Here is a 20974-nt window from a genome sequence, read left to right as displayed (position 1 = left end):
CCTTTCAGACTCAGGCAATCCTCCTTCCTCAGCCTCCTAAGAAGCTGGGACTACAGGCATGCACTGCCATACCTGGCTAATGTTTGTAGCTTTTGTAGACACATGGTCTTACTGTGTTGCCCAGGACAATCTCAAATCCCAAAGTGTTGGGATTATAGGCATAAGCCACTGCATTCAACCTTGTAGAAACATTTTAAGAATATTCTTCCAATCCATGAACACAGAATATCTATTTATTTGCATCCTCTTCAGTTTCTTTCATCAGTGTTTTATAGTTTTCATTGTAGAGATCTTTGCCTCCTTGGTTAAATTTATACATATATATATATTTGGTAGCTATTGTTAGTGGGATTGTTTTATTGATTTTTTTAAAGACAGAGTTCACTCTTACTGTCCAGGCTGGAGTGCAATGGCATAATCTCAGCTCATTCCAACTTCTGCCTCCTGAGTTCAGGCGATTCTCCTGCCTCAACCTCCTGAGAAGCTGGGACTACAGGTGTCCACCACCATACCCAGCTAATTTTTGTGTTTTTAGTAGAGACGAGACTTCACCATTTTGGCCAGGCTAGTCTTGAACTTCTGACCTCAGGTGATCCCCCCCACCTCTGCCTCCCAAAGTGCTGGGATTACAGGCATGAGCCACTGCACCTGGCCACTTTCTTAATTTTTTTTTTTTTTTTCAGATAGCTCACTGCTGGCATATAGAAATACTACTGATTTTTTTGTGTTGATTTTTGCTTCCTACAATTTACTGTATTCCTTTATTCTAATATTTTTTGATGGTTTCTTCAGGGTTTTCTGTTTATAAGATCATGTTGTCTGAAAACAGGCACAGTTTGGCTTCCTACTTTCCAAATTGAATGCCCTTTATTTCTTTCTTTTGCCTAATTGCTCTACCCAGGACTTCCTGTGCTATGTAGAATAGAAGTGGTGAAAGTGGGCATCCTTGTCTTGTTCTGGATCTTAGAGGAAAGGCTTTCTTTCAGCTTTTCGTCATTCTGTAGGATGTTAGCTGGGAGTTTGTCATATATGGCCTTTATTGTGTTGAGATGCACTTTTTCTTTGTTTTTATTTTTTGAGACAGAGTATCACTCTGTCACCTAGTGTGGAGTGCAGTGGCACGATCTAGGCTCACTGCAACCTCCACCTCCCGAGTTCAAGAGATTCTCCTGCCTCAGCCTCCCAAATAGTTGGGAATACAGGCGCCTGCCACCACACTCGACTAATTCGTGTATTTTTAGTAGAGATGGGGTTTCACCATGTTGGCCAGGCTGGTCTCAAACTCCTGACCTCATGATCCACCTGCCTTGGCCTCCCAAAGTGCTGGGATTACAGGCTTGAGCCACCATGCCCGGCTAAGATGTACTTATTCTATACCTAAATTGTTGAGTGTTTTTATCATGAAAAGATGTTAAATTTTATCAAATGCATTTTTTTGCATCTATTAAAATTACGACTTTTCGTTCTTGATTCTGTTAGTGTGGTACATCATGTTTGTTGATTAATGTATGTTAAACTATTCTTGCAACCCTGAGATGAATTTCACTTGATCATGGTGAATGATGTGTTTAATGTGCTGTTGAAATTGGTTTGCTTGTGTTTTGTTGAGGATTTTCACATCTATGTTTATCAGGTGTATTAGCCTGTAGGTTTCTTTTTTGTTATTGTCTGGTTTGGCTATCAGGATGATTCTGGCCATGTAGAATGAGTTTGGAAAATTGTCCCCTCTTCAATTTTTTAAAATAGTTTGCAAAGGATTGATATTAGTTCTTCCTTAAATTTGGTAGATATCATCAGGGAAGCCATCAGGTCTTGGGAGACTTTTTATTGCAGGTTCAGACTCATTAACTCATTATTGGTTTGTTCAGATTTTCTATTTCTTCTCAATTCAGTTTTGGTAGACTGTGTTGGTCTGGGATTTCTCTGTTCCTTCTAAGTTTTCAAATTCGTTGGTGATAACCACCTACATCACAAAATTAGATCTCAAAAAACAAAAACAAAAACCAAAAAACCCAACTTAATATTGCACCTCAAGGAATTTAAAAAAATATCAAACCCAAAATTAATAGAAGGAAGAAATAATAAAGATCCAAGCAGTAATTAATGAAATAATGAAAAAAGACTATAAAATGTTAGTGAAACAAAAAGTTGGTTTTATAAAAAGATAAAATTGACAAACCTTTAGCTTAGACTAAGAAAAAAAGATTCCAATAAAATCAGAAATGAAAAAGATGACATAACTGATACCACAGAAATACGAAGAGTCCCAAGAGAATATTATAAACATGTGAGGATGTAAATGAAGCACAGACTTTGATCCAGCAGCTTTGGGGTGAGGCCCGTGATTCTGAATCCCTAACAAGCTCCTGGGTGAGGCTGAAGCTACTGGTCTGCAGACCATGCTTTCCCCAGCAGGGGTCTTGGATTTCAGGGAACTCTGATATCTAGAGAAGATAGAGGACAGCATTTGCTGAAAGAAAGAGAAGGGTGCATCATGGCAGCAAAATCAGGTACAAAGATATACATACTGTGCCATCAACTTGGAAAGTGAAATTGTGATTGAATGGGCTTTCCAGGGTCTCCCCTTTTTTTTGATGACAAACACGTCTCCTGATTATAGCACCACATATCAGATTCTCTAGACCCCCATTTAGAGATTATCACTCATGCCTTCCTCTGCCATCCTTGATAGTTTTTTAAAAAAAATTGAATTAGCAATTGCGAATCAAGATGGGCTAGAAGTGGTTGCTCACACCTTTAATTCTAACACTTTGGGAGGCTGAGGCCAAAGGATCTCTTGAAGCCAGGAGTTTGAGACCAGCCCGGGCAATATAGAGAGACCCCATTTCTGAGTGTAGTGGTACGTACCTGCAGTCCCAGCTTCTCGGGAGGCCGAGGCAGGAGGATTGCTTGAGCCCAGTAGGTCAAGGCTACAGTGAGCCGTGATAGTGCTATTGCACTCCAACCTAAGGGACAAAATGAAACCTAATCTCAGAAAAAAAAATAAAGGAAAGAAAACAAAACAAGTGTGAATCCCTTGAGAATGAGTAGGGATGTTTTTATATTCATCACTCTATCCAGTGGTGAGCATGGTGTCTGCCGGATCATAAATGCAAATGCAGCAGGATGTCCATGACTCAGCCCTTCAGGCATAGACATCAAGAGTGGCAGCCCAGTGGTTGTTAGCCGTGATTCTGAAAGTAGAGAACTCTGGGTGCCCATGCTAGCTTTCCGGTTTACTGTCTTAGCTTCAGGTGTCCTTTGTAAATGGGGGTGATGATAATAGCAGCTTGTCCGGCCAGGTGCAGTGGCTCATGCCTGTAGTCCCAGCACTTTGGGAAGCCGGGAGTTCAAAACCCGCCTGGACCACATACACCCCATTTTTATAAAAAGTGGACAAATTATCCTGTCATGGTGGCATGTGCCTGTAGTCCTAGCTACTCGGGAGGCTGAGCTGAGAGGATCACTTGAGCCCTGGAGGGCAAAGTATATAGTGGTCCAGGTTTGCACCACTGCTCTCCAGCCTGGGTTTTAAAGTGAGACCCTGTCTTAATAATAGTAATAATGGCACCTTGTAATGGTGCAGATTAAAATGAGGCACTATGTGTGAAACTTTTAGCTCCTGTGCCTGCATTCAGGAAGTAGTGAGGAAACAGTTGCTGGCAACCAGCCTTTGACAAAGGGATGCATGGAATCGTGACTTTTTTTTTTTTTTTTTTTTTTTTTTTTTTTTTTTTTTTTTTGCTTTTTAGTCAGGTTTAATAAGGACACAAAAAAATGAATTCCTCATCTCACCGTTACCTCAGCTCCTGGCCCAGGAACACAACTACAGCTCCCCTGCGGGTCACCATCCTCACGTACTGTACAAAAGGACAGCAGAGGAGAAGGTTCAGCGGTACCGCGGCTACCCCGGCTCTGGCCGGAATAATCCTGGTTACTCCCCAGGTCACATTCCCCATGCATCTCAGAGTCGAGAGACAGAGTATCACCATCGAAGGTTGCAAAAGCAGCATTTTTGTGGACGACGCAAGAAATGTATGTAAGGAAACTTTTTCTTGTTCTGTTTTTATGTGGGCCTCGACGGGTTTTCCTGAGTGCTTTTGGGTGTACAAGCTTTGCAAATCAAAATGGGGCTACCCTGAGCGTCCACCTTGGCATACGACCAGCAATTAGCTCTCTGAGGCACATGCTGGATGATCAGTTCTTCTAGGTGAAACTAGAAAAGATTTAGATAGGGTTTCTCTTTTGCCCTTTTAGTATCTGCTACTTTTATGCCATAGGTCCCAATCTTCTCTTGATTTCTGTGCTTTTGAGAAAAGTACCTAGATTTCCAGTGATAAAAGAAATCAGAGATAAATGTCTAGGTGTAATTGGGTGTCCCTTTTGAGGACATCAAGGAGAGACTTCCAGAAACAAGAAGATTAGCATGTGTGGGAGGTAGCTGTGAAATGCAGGGACCCTTGAGCATGGTTTGTGACCTAGATACAATTTTCAGCTGTTGGCAGACCGCGATGTCTAATAGAAATGTAACATAAGCCCTAAATACAATTTTTTATTATTTTTTTTTCTGAGACGGAGTCTTGCTCTGTTGCCAGGCTGCAGTGCAGTGGTGCGATCTTGGCTCACTGCAACCTCTGCCTCCCGGATTCGAGTGATTCTCCTGCCTCAGATTCCCGAGTAGCTAGGACTACAGACACCATGCCCAGCTAATTTTTTGTATTTTAGTAGAGATGGGTTTCACCATGTTGGCCAGAATGGTCTCGAACTCCTGACCTCATAATCTGCCCGTCTTGGCCTCCCAGAGTGCTGGGATTACAGGCATGAGTCACTGTGCCTGGCCACATTTTTACATTTTTTATTAGCCACAAGTTTTAAAAGTTTAAAGAAGGGGTAAATTTAACCTAACATATACAAAATATTATCTCAACATGTAATCAGAATTACATATTATTAGTGAGAGATTTACATTCTTTTTTCATATAAAGTTTTGGAAATCCAATGTTTATTTTAAACTTACAGTACGTACACCTGTCAATTCATATGATAAATTTTTATTGAAAACACTTAATCTCCATATAACTTGTGTAAAATTAAGGTCAAAAAAGTGGATTTACGTACTCAAGTTGTTGCAGACATACTTAAAATATTTTCTTTTTTCTTTTTTTTTTCTTTCTGAGATGGAGTTTCACTCTTTTGCCCAGGTTGGAGTGAAGCGACATGATCTCGGCTCACTGCAACCTCCACTGCCCAGGTTTAAGGGATTCTCCTGCCTCAGTCTCCCGAGTAGCTGGAATTACAGGTGTGCGCCATCACGCCTGGCTAATTTTTGTATTTTTGGTAGAGACAGGAGTTCACCATGTGTGCCAGGCTGGTCTCGAACTCCTGGCATCAGGTGATCCACCCACCTTGGCCTCCCAAAGTGCTAGGATTACAGGCAGGAGCCAAAAGATTTTCAATAACTAAATCAAGTATTGCTTTTTAAACTTTTAAATTCTTCTGTAGCTCATTAGCTACACGTGGCAAGTGTGTACCAACTTGGATAGCCCACCCAGAAGGTGGTTATTCTCATGGAGAAGAGGAACTGATATCACGAAGATAGTAATCAGGAGCAGTAATGGAATTATTTCTACCATTTTCACTGGTTTTTGATTTTTTGGTGTCATTGAAATATCCTCATTAAGGAGCATCCATTTAGCATGTATAGAGTAATAATTCAGCCTGTATTAAGGAGAGTAATAATGTTTATAGTGATCAGTCATACTTGATATGAGACATCAAAGCTAATATTTACAGCAACCTTATAAACCGGTGTCACCTGTTTTCATAGTTAAGGAAACTGAGACTCAAGGTCCCTGAGCTCATAAGTGGCCAACCTGAGTTTTTAAATCTAACTCTAAATAATTTGATGTCTTAATTTTACTCTGCGGAGGGCTATGTTCACTATTACAGCTGGATGGGTTTTATAGTACTAAAATGTTTGTGTAGTAGTTAGTACACAGTTAATTCCCTGAGCTTTCCATATGCCACTTTTTACCCCAGGAATGTGTGTAGGAGTTGTTCACCAGTAGCTGAAAGCATCATGTCCGGTTGAGCAGGCACTTCGAGGTCTCTGCTCAATGGCTATGGCCAGTATCCATTATGTTAATTTGGTGCCCACACTCTACCAGTTATGAAAAGTGTTTAATACAGTTTTTAATATCACCCCCGACTATGCTGTTTCCTCAGTAACTAAGTCAATCTCACAGCAAAGAGTTCTTACCACTTCTTATGTGCTGTGTTAAAGTTTGTGTTGATGAAACAAGAGTTTAAGACATGGGTAGTATTTTATAGCCATTTACATTTATTTAGAAAATAATATGTAAAGTGATATATTTAATGAATTCATAATGAATTTAGATCCAAAGGATAAACACTATTTCTGCAGTTTTTGAGTAGTAAAATGAGCATTTTCTACTTCCAAAGTTTCTCCCCCTAAAATTGATTTTTTTTGACCTGTTCCACTAACTGGAATTATAGGTTGCTTTTGTTGTTGTTTGAGATGAAGTCTTACCCTTTTGCCGAGACACTCTATGTCAAAGCTACGTGCCTAGGTGTGGTTGGGTGTTACTTTTGAGGTCATAAAGTAGAGACTTCCTTGTGGAGAGCAGTGGTGTGATCTTGGCTCACTGCGACCTTTGCATCCTCTTAGTTCAAGTGATCCTCCTGCCTCAGCCTCTCAAGTAGCTGGGATTACAAGCATACCCATCACACCTGGCTAATTTCTGAAATTTTAGTAGAGACAGGGTTTCACCATGTTGGCCAGGCTGGTCTCAAATTCCTGGCCTCAAGTGACCCACCACCTTTGCCTCCCAAATTGCTGGGATTACAGGTGGGAGCTACCACACCTAGCCTAGAGCTTTTTTCTTTTTCTTTCTTTTTTAAAAAAAAAAATTTTTAGAGCATTTTCGTGTTACTGAATTCATCCATGCATCCAGTATCCATTTATTTATGCATTAATTCCTCTATCCACCAACCCTTTAATCCATCCACCATCTATTCATCCATCTATCCACCCATCCATCTATCCACCCACCCACCCACCCAACCACCCATCCATCCATCCATCCATCCATCCACCCATCCATCCATCCATCCATCCATCCATCCATCCATCCATCCTATCCAATCCACCCATGTACCCATCCATGCATCCAAACATTTATCGAGTAGATCTTTCTTGACTACATACTAGGTGCAAGGCACCCAGGCAGGCACTGACAGCATCACTTGTTAGTGGATTGGTAAAGTGGCTGATTACCTAGTTTCTCTTCTTGCCTTGTTTCAGTTTCTTTCTCAGTTGGTCTTATCCAGGTATTCTCTACTAATATCCCTTTCAAATGCTCTTATGTTCATCATAGATGCTCCCAGACCTCCCACGGAGGACACGTATCTAAGGTTTGATGAATATGGGAGCTCTGGGCGACCCAGGAGATCAGCTGGAAAATCACAAAAGGGCCTAAATGTGGAAACCCTGGTGGTGGCAGACAAGAAAATGGTGGAAAAGCATGGCAAGGGAAATGTCACCACGTACATTCTCACAGTAATGAACATGGTAAGGGGGGCGGGTGCCATGAACCTTCTGGCTCTCCAAAGAAGATAAAAGTCATAGAATTCTCTTGCATGGGTTGAATAGCAGATGTGTTAGGTTGATGCAAATATAACTGGTTTCTGCCATTACTTTTAATAGCTACGTATGTGGTTTTAAGGTTTTTTTTTTTTTTTTTTTGAGTTTTGAGGAAATTCTCTTTATATATACATATATTTGGTAAAATTGAAGCCTATGTTTCTCAATCAATATGTCTGATTAATTCCCTCATATAGTTTGGAAAATTTTGAGATTTTCTTTGATTTCCATTTTTCCAACAGGTTTCTGGCCTGTTTAAAGATGGGACTATTGGAAGTGACATAAATGTGGTTGTGGTGAGCCTAATTCTTCTGGAACACGAACCTGTAAGTGGCAAACTTCATTTATGTCTTCATTCAGTCTGCCATTCAGGATACATTTCTTGAACACGTCCTATGTGCACTAATCCATGTACTAGTTATCAGCTGCTTAAATTTGAAGCTAGACTGACTCTGTACTCAAAGTACAATCTAAAACAGCTTTGGAATCACATAATTAAACTAAAACACCAGAAAATAATTGTCTATATTTAAATATATTTATATATAATGCATGCGCATATATATGCATAAATGTTAAAGTATTATTACATAATATATAAATACAATATATAAATACATAATACAAACATAAATATGAAATATAAATACGTTACATAAAAATATAAATGTTATGGAGGCTTCACAAAGAAGGTGAATTTGCTTATAGATTTTAAGGATTAGCTAGATTTGCAAGTTTGATATGCCAAGTAATTGCTGGTAGATGCAGAAGGATATTTCAAAAATACACTAAAAATAAGACATCAGAAAATTGCTATAGTAAACCTACTGTCTCCCCAGTACCATTGTAGGTAATACAGGGAATAAACAAGGGGTATTTAGCTGCCCTTGGATTGATCACAGTGAGATGCAAGACACAAACATGGGGCAAATTATAAAACCCAGAACATGTAATAAAGTGTTAAATTACATGGTACTCACTGCTTTGTAGTGTTTTGATGTTTAAACTGTGTTTCTCTGAGATAGGGATTACCATTCAAATAGCAATTTTTTAAGTCCCCTGAGGCTTTTCCTCTTGTCTGTAACCCCAGTAAAAAACATAAAAAGCAGGAAGACAGACAGGACAAAAACTGATCTAATTGTCCAGGTGTGGAGAGCTACAGAAGTTAACAGCTTGTCAAAGGGGTTTTGGAATTTTAGAAAGTTAGGATGTGTGCTGGTTAGGAGACACTTTTGTCTTTAGCCTACTAATAGGTTGCCCAAGGACATTGCAACCAGCCACAACTTAATTCACTGATAATTAAAGGTCTTGTCTAAAAACCCAAAACTTGACCAAGTCAACAGTTTTGACTAAACAAACATTTGACAAATGATCATTTTAAGGGTTGGTCATCTCTTATCCTGTGGAATCATATAATCATTTGTTCATTCATTCAGTGAATTTTCATTAGATTGATTTTCATTAGATTGATTGATTGATTGAAACCTATGATATGCCAAATGTTTTGCTGGGAATTCTGACATCTATGTAAAAAATAATGAGGCTTTATGGAAAAGCCATTGAACTTCATCACCATTAATTTATTATCATGTTTTAAAAGTTATAATGGTTTTATAAAGGTGGTACCAGGTGAGATGAACAAAGGTATTCCAGCCGAGGGCAGGTTTTTTTTGTTGAACTGTAATCAGTCATAAGCCACACGACAGAAACTTTGTAGTTGCTTTAAATATTGTGAGCATTTACCTAAAATAGATACTTTTTGTCTCCTGAGCAGCTCAAGTGTTTTCCTCTACTGGTCTTTTTCTCTAGAAATATGTTTCTGTGTTTGCGTGTACAAATTCAATGATTCAGCATTCTCATCTGTGTGACAAATTCACACTTTGATTTGTGTGGGTTTCCCATAGGGAGGATTATTGATCAACCATCATGCAGACCAGTCCCTGAATAGTTTTTGTCAATGGCAATCTGCCCTCATTGGAAAGAATGGCAAGAGACATGATCATGCCATCTTACTCACGGGATTTGATATTTGTTCTTGGAAGAATGAACCATGTGACACTCTAGGTATGGTATGAACAGATCCTTCATACACTCCTGTTAGCCAAAAACACAATATGGAAACTTTCTGTGGATGATGGATAGCCCTTACCTTCCTTAATAAAGAGACATAATATTTAAATTGTGGAGTCACCTCTTGTATCCACTGGTGACTATTGTTCTATTTAACTGAACTTAGAGTGTGGGGAGCCCATGTACTTTGTTCATTTTGGTTTTTTTCTTTTTNGAGATGTAGTTTGACTTTTGTTGCCTAGGCTGGAGTGCAATGGCACAATCTCAGCTCACTGCAACCTCCGCCTCCTGGGTTCAAGAGATTCCCCTGCCTCAGCCTCCCAAGTAACTGGAATTACAGGCATCCACCGTCATGCCTGGCTGATTTTTGTATTTTCAGTAGAGATGGGGTTTTATCATGTTGGCCAGGCTGGTCTTGGACTCCTGACCTCAGGTGATGCATCGACCTCAGCCTCCCAAAGTGCTGGGATTACCAGTGTGAGCCACCTCTCCCGGATTGTACTTTTCTTTACTGATCCTACGGATGATCACTGAGGTATGAGATACATTGTTTAACTAGAAAGTTGTAGGTTATTCCATAAGCATCATGGTACCTGTCTGTGCCACTCGGTCTCAGTGCCTCCTTTAGAAAGTTACTTGACTTTGAAGTACTCAGTTCTTCCATATTTGTACAAGGCTGTGATAGCAAGAATTGTATCTCTTATATCTATACTATATTTTCTAGTGTATTCCATTGCACATAATAGGAATTCAACATTTTTTAAAAGTCAGTGGATGGTTGTCTAAATGAGAGGTCAGCAAACTTTCTCTGTGAAGAGTCAGATAGTCAATATGTTAGGCTATGCAGGCCATAGGTCTCTGTGGCAACTAGTCAGTTCTGCTGTATTGCTGAAAAAGCAGCCACAGGTGATATGTAAATAAATGAATGCAGATGTGTTTTAATAAAACTTTGTTTACAAAAACAGAAGACAGGAGCCAGCCACAGTTTCCTAATACAACTAATAGTTCAGATAGATGGTAGAATTTTGTGGAGCTGAGAAAAGCTTATGTGATGTTTTCCCCTCACGTTTTTACTCAAGAGTACTTTATAATCTCTTATATGATACATTAGAGATGACAGTAGGTTGGACTTTATAAGGGATTTTATTATTTTTTGTTTTTTGAGATGGAGTCTTGCTCTTGTAGTCCAGGCTGGTGTACAGTGGCACTATATTAGCTCACTGCAACCTCCACCTCCCAAGTTCAGGTGAGTCTCCTGCCTCAGCCTCCTGAGTAGCTGGGATTACAGGTGCCCACTACCATGCCTGGCTAATTTGTATATTTTTAGTCCAGATGGGGTTTCACCCTGTTTGACAGTCTAGTCTCGAACTCCTGACCTCAGGTGATCCACCTGCCTTGGCCTCCCAAAGTGCAGGGATTACAGGCATGAGCCACCAAGCCCAGCCAGAAATTTTATTTTTTATGTTTCTCAAGTTCTCTGCAGTTTCTCTGTTATGTCCTATAAATAAGTTTAACAATTCATTACTAATCATAGTCTTCAAAAACACAACTGTTTTGGGAATTGTTCCGTGGAATGGATTTTTATACTGAGAGATGGTATACATCCATTCATAATCTGAGTTTGGAACTTGCAAAGTGACATGTGATAATCCAATGCATTGTTGATGTTTTGAAGAGAGATTCTGAGAAGCAGGCAGTGTTATCTGTTACCAGAGACCAAAATGTAAGAAAAGGCTTGAAAAAAACAAGTAAAACACCAGAAATTCCACCAATTGTCTAATAGTTTACTTTAAGCAGTCCGTCCTGATGCAAAGCGCATGCGCTTTGACTTCTCCTAGGTCTGTGCTTGATTCCTGAGTCTAGAATTTATGACTCTGAGATCTTGAACAAGATAATTCACCTCTCTGAGTTTCGGTTTCCTAAGCTAAAAGCACATACACACATAGATATATACTAGACATGTAGCAGTGTGTGAATTTGGCAACCATTTATTAGTGACGACCATGATGGCAGTAATGGGAATGATTCCACCCCTTATTTGTGCATTTATATTAGATTTCCCAGATGATCTCTCTTCTGTCTTGACAATGAGGTAGGTACATTCAATTCACAAGCATGCATTTAATACTAGATGGGCACATAGATTTGTTCTACTGATTATTAGGACCCAAAACTGGAAAGAAAGATATTTTCACACACTGCATTTTATGTCAAGATAGACTCAAGGGCTGGCCGGGATGCTTTTATAATGGCTTTCAGAGGGAGGTAGATTTGGGAACAGATGCAGTTATCCCATTATAAGGCACCAGAGAAAAGTGAATTTAATCTGCACGCATTGCTTAGGCGTTGTCATGTTTTCTGCTCTAGAAAAAGACCAGGATATATGTTTTCCCTTGGAAATTACACCCTGAACTTTGACGTTAATGCCACTGTTCAGTGAGCAGTTTTGCATTGGTTTCAGTGTCATTCTATCAGTTGCTCTGATCCAAATGGTAAACTCAGACAGGCATATACGTATTCTGTGACTTACGGTACTAAATGCAAAATAGGAATTACAATACTCATACTGACCTTACAGGGCTGTTAGGAGGATCAAGTTATAACAATATGTAACAAAAACAAGAAAATAGGAAATGCCGCATGTATGTATTATCATTACACAGGACAGAGAACTATAGACCTTGAGTTTTTTTGTTTTTTGTTTTTTGTTTTGCAAAAACATTGAATGAATTAATCTATTAAACTAAAACCATGTAGAACATTTTGAGGACGTAAGAAATTATCACGTATCTGTGTGTGTAACCTTTGGATTCACATTTGATACTGATCTTTCAATAGGGTTTGCCCCCATCAGTGGAATGTGCTCTAAGTACCGAAGTTGTACCATCAATGAGGACACAGGGCTTGGCCTTGCCTTCACCATCGCTCATGAGTCGGGGCACAAGTAAGTGGCTCTTTGACCCAGTACTTTATATGAAAACTAGTTGGGTGATTGATTGGCATTCCTCTAACGGTTATTGTTGACTTAGGTAGAAAAACGAGGATAAATGTTGTGTAAAGCTTAGAATAGTTTCTGACTACATAGGGCTCAATAAAAGCTAGTTATTGTTGATGTCATTCTGTTTAAATAACAGCATTTAATAGCCACACAGTATTACTTTGTGTGCACAGATTCCAGGTTATTTAACTGAGTCTCTAGCCTGTTAGGCATTTGTTTATTTTTGTTCATGTTTTGCAACAAGGAAACCATTTTTAGCTGATTCTTTAAAGAGGAAATAATGATGGAGAAAAATAAATTCCCAGAGTGTAATGGTGTGTTACTTGTGCTACCTTTTTTTTTTTTTGAGATGGAGTTTCACTCTGGTTGCCCAGGCTGGAATGCAGTGGCATGATCTCAGCTCACTGCAGCCTCTGCCTCCTGGATTCAAGAATTTCTCCCACCTCAGCCTCCAAAGTGGCTGGGACTATAGACACCCGCCACTATGCACGGCTAGTTTTTGTATTTTTAGTAGAGACTGGGTTTCACCCTGTTGGCCAGGCTGGTCTCGAACTCCTGAACTTAGGTGATTCGCCTGCCTAGGTTTCCCAAAGTGCTGGGATTACAGGTGTGAGCCACCATGCTGCTGGCATGCTGCTTTTTTAAAAAAACTTTTCATGCATGTACTGAAAATTCTTTTAGTTGGCCACATTGCATGTACTTAATATTCTTTTAATTGGTGTTAGTAAATCTTCCTTTTATGGTGAAGACGATACTACCGAGAATTTTCAGACATTATTGGAGCAATAACCGCATTGGAACAAGTATATTACTTTACAAAATAATTATTTCAACATGTAGTACTCTTTAGATATACCAGTTTGGGAATGTTTGTGTGTATACATGTGTGTTTATTTTATTCAACATACAAGAAATAACTTTTATATGTTTTCAAAGCATCCAGTTAATTTCTGACTTAAAAGCAAACATCATTCAGCAACTATAGTTGGTATTTTTATGTTTTGGTACTGGTTTCTTCTTTCTTCTTCTTCCTCCTCCTCTCTTTCCTCCTCCTCCTCCTCCTCTTCTTCCTCTTCCTCCTCTTCTTCCTTCTTTTTCTTCTTCCTTTCTTCTTTTTCTTCTTCTTCCTATTTCTTCCTCTTTCTTCCTTCTTTTCTTCTTCTCTTCTCCTCCTCCTCGTCCCTCTCCCCCTCTCCTTCCCTCTCCTCCCCCTCCCCCTCCCCCCTCCTCTTCCTCTTCCCCCCTTCTCTTCCTCCTCCTCCTCCTTCTTTTTTGACAGAGTCTTGCTCTGTTGCCCGGGCTGAAGTACAGTGCTGTGACTTAGCTCACTGCAACCTCTGCCTCCGGGTTCAAGCAATTCTCCTGCCTCTGCCTCTCCAGTACCTGTGATTATAGGTGCCCACCACCATGCCTGGCCAATTTTTATAGTTTTAGTAGAGATGAGTTTCACCATGTTGGCCAGGCTGGTCTCAAAATCCTGACTTCAGGTGATCCGTCCGCCTTGACCTCCCACAGTGCTGGGATTACAGGGTTGAGCCACCGTACCTGGCTGGTGCTGGTATCTTCTATGAGCTATATTTATTATCTTTAGGAAATTTAAATATTGATCGTTGTTATTGTTATCCAACAAATTTCAGTGTTACACACACACACACACACACACACACACACACACTTTCTTAGTGAGATGTGATTAAGCCAATTTTTTAAAATTGTAAATGGAGAAGCAAAAATGCCCATTTAGGACAAGGCTTCTTCATACAAAGCAGGAAATAAAATATGTATGCATATCAAATGTATGTCTAAATTTGTTTTACCGACATGTCCAAATGAACAGTTATCACTTTTCAAAATACTGATCATTAAACATTTCATTATCTTTGTTTATGTGTTAAAATTATCCCAAATACAACACTTTAGATAAGGAAAAGCAGAACATATTCTTCAGGTGGAAGTCATACAAGTCAGAGGTTGGGGAAGGACAGATGTAAAATAAAATAAAAGACATATTTAAGTTCTAAATAGCATACCTTATGAAGTTTTGAAACAGACAATTCCTGAGATATTTATTTGGCAGGTGCTAAAGAAAACATGTTATCTTCTAAAATGCTATTAAACTAAATTTAGAAATTGTAAGTTCAAATTTAAATTCAAACTTGGTTTTCTTATATACCTAAAATTCCACTAAAGTTGTAATTGAGTTTGTTTCCTCTGGAGTATGGCTTCGATCTCTCCCAGAAACCCCGTCTCTGTTTCTGGGATTCTTGCTCTTTCTTCTCATGCTTTATTTATGGGTTTCTTTCTGTTTTTTTCTTTGGATGCTTTATTTATTGGTTTCTTTCTGTTTTTGACTTTCACAAATATATTTAGAAAGAGTGTCTCCCGGCCGGGCGCGGTGGCTCACGCCTGTAATCCCAGCACTTTGGGAGGCTGAGGCGGGTGGATCACGAGGTCAAGAGATCGAGACCATCCTGGTCAACATGGTGAAACCCTGTCTCTACTAAAACTACAAAAAATTAGCTGGGCATGGTGGCGCATGCCTGTAATCCCAGCTACTCAGGAGGCTGAGGCAGGAGAATTGCCTGAACCCAGGAGGCGGAGGTTGCGGTGAGCCGAGATCGCGCCATTGCACTCCAGCCTGGGTAACAAGAGCAAAACTCTGTCTCAAAAAAAAAAAAGAAAGAGTGTCTCCGAAACAAATCCCTTTAATGTCTTGGTTAGGTAAAAAGAAGAATTAAATTGGTAAAAGCTGAGGACAAGAAAACGCTTTTGCTGAATATATGTTGAGGTTAGTAAGTAGCTGATTTTGAGTGGTCACCTCTGAATACCTAGGGAAGTCACCGATAGGATAATAGCCTACAGCTGTCTGCCGCTACTTCCCTGACAAACTGGAAGGAATGCTGGAAAAAGTGGCTGTATTATAGACATGGGTTAGAAAAATTCATATCTTTTATCATAACATATTTATTTGGTATAAACTACCTTCAAAGTCTAACTCTATAAATGAAATTTTATCAGAATAACACATCTATTTACAGAGGCATCATATCTGCCTTAAAAATATATGTTCTAAGAGACAGGTTTTATTCTTTTAAATAATGAGATTAAGAACATTCTAAATAAATGATGAAATTTATATTTATATCCCTTCATTTTCTGTATCCCTAAAAACAAAATGAGAAAAGACTTTTCTGTGCAGTTAATTTTTTAGAGAAGATCAAAGACTGTTATTTCCCCATCCCCTTCCACTGTAATGTAGCCTGAAGTAAGCTCTGTCTTTATGGTATATATTCTGAGTATGCACATGAATGTTACATTTATTCTACCTGTCAAGAAATTTGACAATTATTTGCATATAATGTGCATGATTTCTAGGGAGTAGACCACCTGAAGTTTTTATTTTGTAATGCTAGACCCTTCTGTGATGAAATGGCACAACAGTAATGGTCAAGATTTAATAGCCCTCATAAAAGGGGTTCAAGCATTTTTTTAAAATGTTTACTATTATAAGGGAGTTTAATTATAACCAGAGTTTGAGATTTCGGTGAATAAACTGATCATAGTTGGAGAGAAGTTTCTATACCACACTAGCCTTATATATGACCAGTTCATAAACGACTTATAATCAGCATCTCTCTGCACCTACTTGCTACTCACCTGAGCTTCTTTACTATAATTCCGTGGTTGGTGACAAGAAAAGAATTTTTTTGTTTGAAATAAAATAATGTGGCTGTTCCTTCACTTTAGCTTAGTTTAAATGTACATTTTAACTTTACTATCATTTTCCAGCCCATACAACATGTATCAGCTAGACCATTCTTTGATTCTGTGGCCAAGAAATCATATAACAAAGCCATCAGCGTTTTTAAAATTTTCAACAGCCTATAGTCATTTGCCTTTCTCTTTTCCAGTTTTAATAACTCTCTCTCTCACTTGGGTTTGTTGATTATTAATGTATCTTTTTTCTTAGATTATCCTTTAGACAAATTGGTTCACTGGAAGGTTTTTGTTTCCTTAATTCTGTTTCAGCTTTGGCATGATTCACGATGGAGAAGGCAATCCCTGCAGAAAGGCTGAAGGCAATATCATGTCTCCTACACTGACCGGAAACAATGGAGTGTTTTCATGGTCTTCCTGCAGCCGACAGTATCTCAAGAAATTCCTCAGGTATGACAGGTTCAATCCAGGGGTGCTTCTAGGTTTGGAGTGGTGACAGAATTGTGCTCCTTAGATGTGAAAACAAATTCGCAGTGGAAATATGTTTTGATCTGTCAATAAACAGAAAGACCAATTGTGATGGTGACATTATTGTTGGAAAAAATAGATTGAAACCTAATATTGTGCTAAATGCTCTCCAAGTATTTCCTCTTTCAATCCTGACAGCAATAGTATTATCCTCATTCCACAGTTGAGAACTCAAGTCTTAGAGAGGTTAATTGCATTGCTTAAGGTACTATCACTAGTAAGTTGCAGACAGAAGACTCACACTTAGATCTGTTCTGACTCTAGGATCTGTACTCAACCATCTCTCCCCTGTGAGTTCCAGAGGCTGCTAGGTATATTTTGTTTTTACTGTGACTAATTATTTCAGTCATGTCAATTAGTGTGTCATAGAGTATTTTTTAAATGCTCAAATGGTATGTGTGTGTTGGTGTTTTAATGAAGAGAGCATTTTCTTGTTTGACTATTTTGTTTGAAATGGCTAGAAGCTTGTAAAAAAAAAAAAAAGAATAAAAAAAACTTCTGCTTGTAGAATTAGAAGTGTTTAAAAAAAGAAAGAAAGAAAGAAAGAAAAAGGAATAAAAGAAATGGCTAGAAGCTAGCTCTATGTCCAAATGGTAGCCAAAGAGGATGGGTAGCTCTATCAAATGCTTGTAATAACACAAAACCCTTAAGTTGCATTAGTAAAAGTAGGTGTTTAAAAAGTTGCACTATTTAGGTCATATTAAACAGTGAACCCAAATTTGAATTATAGATAGATAGATAGATACACTTTTTAAATTTATGTTGACCCACAAGGACACTTAGATGCTGATGTCTTATCTCTTTGACCAGATGTTAGAGAAATTTCTTTGGGAATTGACATTCTTGATCCTTTTTTTTTTTTTTTAAAACCTGTACCATTGTATATTATTTGCAAATGTTTAAGGAATCAGTGAGACATAGACACAATGCATATTAAACATGAAGGTATCTAACCAAATATGCGCAGAGAGTAGCAAAAAATCAACAGACTTTTTGCCAGTAAGCTTTGCCGTGAAGATTTTCTATGAGTTTTTAATTGATGATTTGGGACTGAAATTACCCTCTCCAACTCATGTAAGAATGCAGTTAATAAATACTACAAGTCAAGATCAAGTTAGCATAGGTTGAATTTCCATCCATATGTAGTTAAATGCTTTTGGATAATGAGGATAGCAGCAGCTTACTTTGAATGCCTACTGTGCTTTATGAAGCACGTTGTATTTTTCTCGTTTGGACTGTGCAGTAGCCTTTATGAGGGTATTGTCACTCATGAGCTGTATAACTTGGTCTTGATTGCATGGTTAATTAGGACCCCCGTCTGTGTCAAAACAAAACTACACTTAACCGCCATGCTAATTAACCTCTATTTGAATAATTTAAGTAAGTGGAGATGAAGTGCTTTCTAAGAATATCTATGTCATCAGGATGGATTTTTGCTCTCAACAGGCCCCAGTCAAACATACTTGAGGGAAATTTTTCTGCCTCATGCCCCAGTTCATTATTCCTCTTGATTATTTCAAGAATGTTATTTATTTTTGTCTGTAAGCCTTACTGTAAGGTAAAGTACATCTTTGAACTCTGCTCCATTATCCGTTAAAAATATATATATATATATATGTGTGTGTGTGATTTAAAACTCCATGAAGACAGGTACTGTGTCTGTCTGGTTTATTTTGTACATTTAGTGCTTTGTCTAAGGAATGAGATTGTGGATGAGAGTTTTCAAATATATTGACCATTCCCGTCTCCTGTCAAATCCCAAGCCAAATCACTGGGATGGCTAGAATTTTCAGCATCTTGTAAAACCCTTCCTGGCTGTGTACATTCCATTCTGTTAGATAGGACTCACTCTATGGAATAAACATAGCTTTGAACTTTAAACATATACCTGTTTCTCTCACTGCATTGTATTTTTCTTTGCATGAATGCATTCAGAAGTGTACTGCTGTAAATGGAAAGATCACAGATCAACTGAGTCATTAATAAGGATGTATTGTCATTACAGCACACCTCAAGCGGGGTGTCTGGTGGATGAGCCCAAGCAAGCGGGACAGTATAAATATCCGGACAAACTCCCAGGACAGATTTATGATGCTGACACACAGTGCAAATGGCAATTTGGAGCAAAAGCCAAGTTATGCAGCCTTGGTTTTTTGAAGGTATGTTTGCTTGTGATTTCAAACTTACATTAAGACTCTGCAATGTGTCTGTGTCCCTAACAGTGTAAACATTTGGTTTGTCAAGGCCAAGGGTTAGAGTCTGGGTTATCTCTACCATGTCAGTTGTTGGGCATGATAATTAAGTGGCAATTTTACTGTCAGTGAATTACCCAGACCTATCTACATAGACCATGCCTGTTTAAATACTGCTTGACTGCCTCCTTGGTAGAAAATTCTTTTGTCTTTAGATGAAGACTTTGTCCCTAGAAGTAAAACTGGGAACAATAGTTTGTACCTGTTGCTGATCCCTGCTTTTGTTTCTATATGTTCTTATTCCCTCTTCATTTGATACGTTTAGAATCATCACCTCCCAAAATACATCGTATGTCTTTTATAATATAAGAAAACTATTATTGGCACCTAACTTTAAACGCCACATGTTCTCACTCATAGGCGGGTGTTGAACAATAAAAATATTGTGTATACATTCAAGGTATATCTTCAGTAATATTAGTGAGATTTTTGTGTCAAGTCTTCGAAGAATTATAAATTATAGTATACATTATAAAAAATATAATGGGGAAAACACAAAAGTACAGGTTGTAGAAATGAGACACCTTGTTCCCCTTGGTCAAGAATGATATTACTGACAGTATTACAGTCTCGACTTTACTAAAAAAGTAGAATCATTTGTAAGTTGGTTTATTCCCAATATGCAAAGAGAAATATGGAAGTTGCAAGTAGCTGAATAATGCATGGAAATTATGGAGGTTTATGCTTCCTCTTTCCCCCTCTATTCCTGTTCCTCTGGTAGCTAAGTGAGCCTCTGCCCCACGTAAGGCATTGTACTTAAAGATTTATTTTTCTTTACCTCCATCTTCACAAAAACCCTTCAAGTAAGAATTATTACCACTTTTGACCTGGAGCTCAGAAAATAAATTCAACTTGTCCAAAGCCACAAAACTTTTAAATGGTGGAATTTAACAAAGCAAATCACACACATTGATGTTAGGTTTTCTCTTCTTCACCAGTGACTGGTACCAGTCACTACTACCAGTGTTTCCTAAACTTCAGTCATTAATATCCAGTCATTAATAACTACCTTCTTTAGTTGGGTCATCTGTGTATTACTATTCACTTGTTGCTTTTCTAGAAACCAATTCACATTCAAAATACAAGCCCAGTCCTAAGAAGTAACATCCATCAAATCATACGTTTGATATGGGATTACGTATTTTTTCTAATACCGTTTCAATGCATGACTATGGAAAAATTTTCCAAATGTGATTTACATTTGTTTTGGTGTATCCTTCATGACACGTGGACCTTACTTTCACAAATTCTGGTGAACCATATGTAAAAAGTAACAAATTGGCTGGGTGCGGGAGGATCACTTGAGCCCAGGAGTTTGAGAACAGCCTAGGAAACAAAGTGAGACCCCTTTTTTACAAAAATAAAAACATCAGCTGGGCTAGAGGCATGCACCTGTAGTCTGAACTACTAGGGAGGCTGAGGCAGGGGCGTCAGTTGAGCCCAGCAGTTCAAGGGTGAAGTAAAGTATGATAGCACTACGGCACTTCAGCCTGGACAACGGGCTGAGACCCTATCTCTAAGAAAAAAAAAAATAAGAAATTGTTGTTTGCCTATTAAGTTGATGGTTTTGGCAGAAGTAGCCATTCACTTTGTTGAAAAAGTTTGTCTCCTAACTTTGCCTCTTGTTCACTTTATTCTAAAGGAATCATTATCTTATTCATCACAAATTTGTTACATACTAACTATGCAGGAAAAGCACAGTTGATAGTAAGCATGATTTTCTTTTTTCTTTTTTTTTTTTTTTTT

The 20974-nt window shown here is 38.5% G+C and overlaps 1 protein-coding gene across 1 annotated transcript in view; it reads left to right on the top strand.

Moving 5' to 3' along the window:
• The window catches only part of ADAMTS18 (ADAM metallopeptidase with thrombospondin type 1 motif 18), a 162273-nt gene that overhangs the window by 63958 nt on the left and 77341 nt on the right, over positions 1–20974 (top strand). Inside the window, exons 3-9 of the mRNA XM_017541843.2 lie at positions 3753–4039; positions 7398–7591; positions 7906–7989; positions 9568–9727; positions 12572–12677; positions 16761–16898; positions 18982–19135. Of these exons, the coding sequence (XP_017397332.1) occupies positions 3778–4039; positions 7398–7591; positions 7906–7989; positions 9568–9727; positions 12572–12677; positions 16761–16898; positions 18982–19135 (1098 nt within the window). The 5' untranslated portion in view covers positions 3753–3777. The remainder of the gene's footprint in view (positions 1–3752; positions 4040–7397; positions 7592–7905; positions 7990–9567; positions 9728–12571; positions 12678–16760; positions 16899–18981; positions 19136–20974) is intronic.

The sequence above is a fragment of the Cebus imitator genome, unplaced genomic scaffold (genome assembly GCF_001604975.1).
Source record: "Cebus imitator isolate Cc_AM_T3 unplaced genomic scaffold, Cebus_imitator-1.0 Scaffold137, whole genome shotgun sequence".
Lineage (NCBI taxonomy): Eukaryota > Metazoa > Chordata > Mammalia > Primates > Cebidae > Cebus > Cebus imitator.
This window is presented reverse-complemented; position numbering and strand designations above follow the sequence as displayed.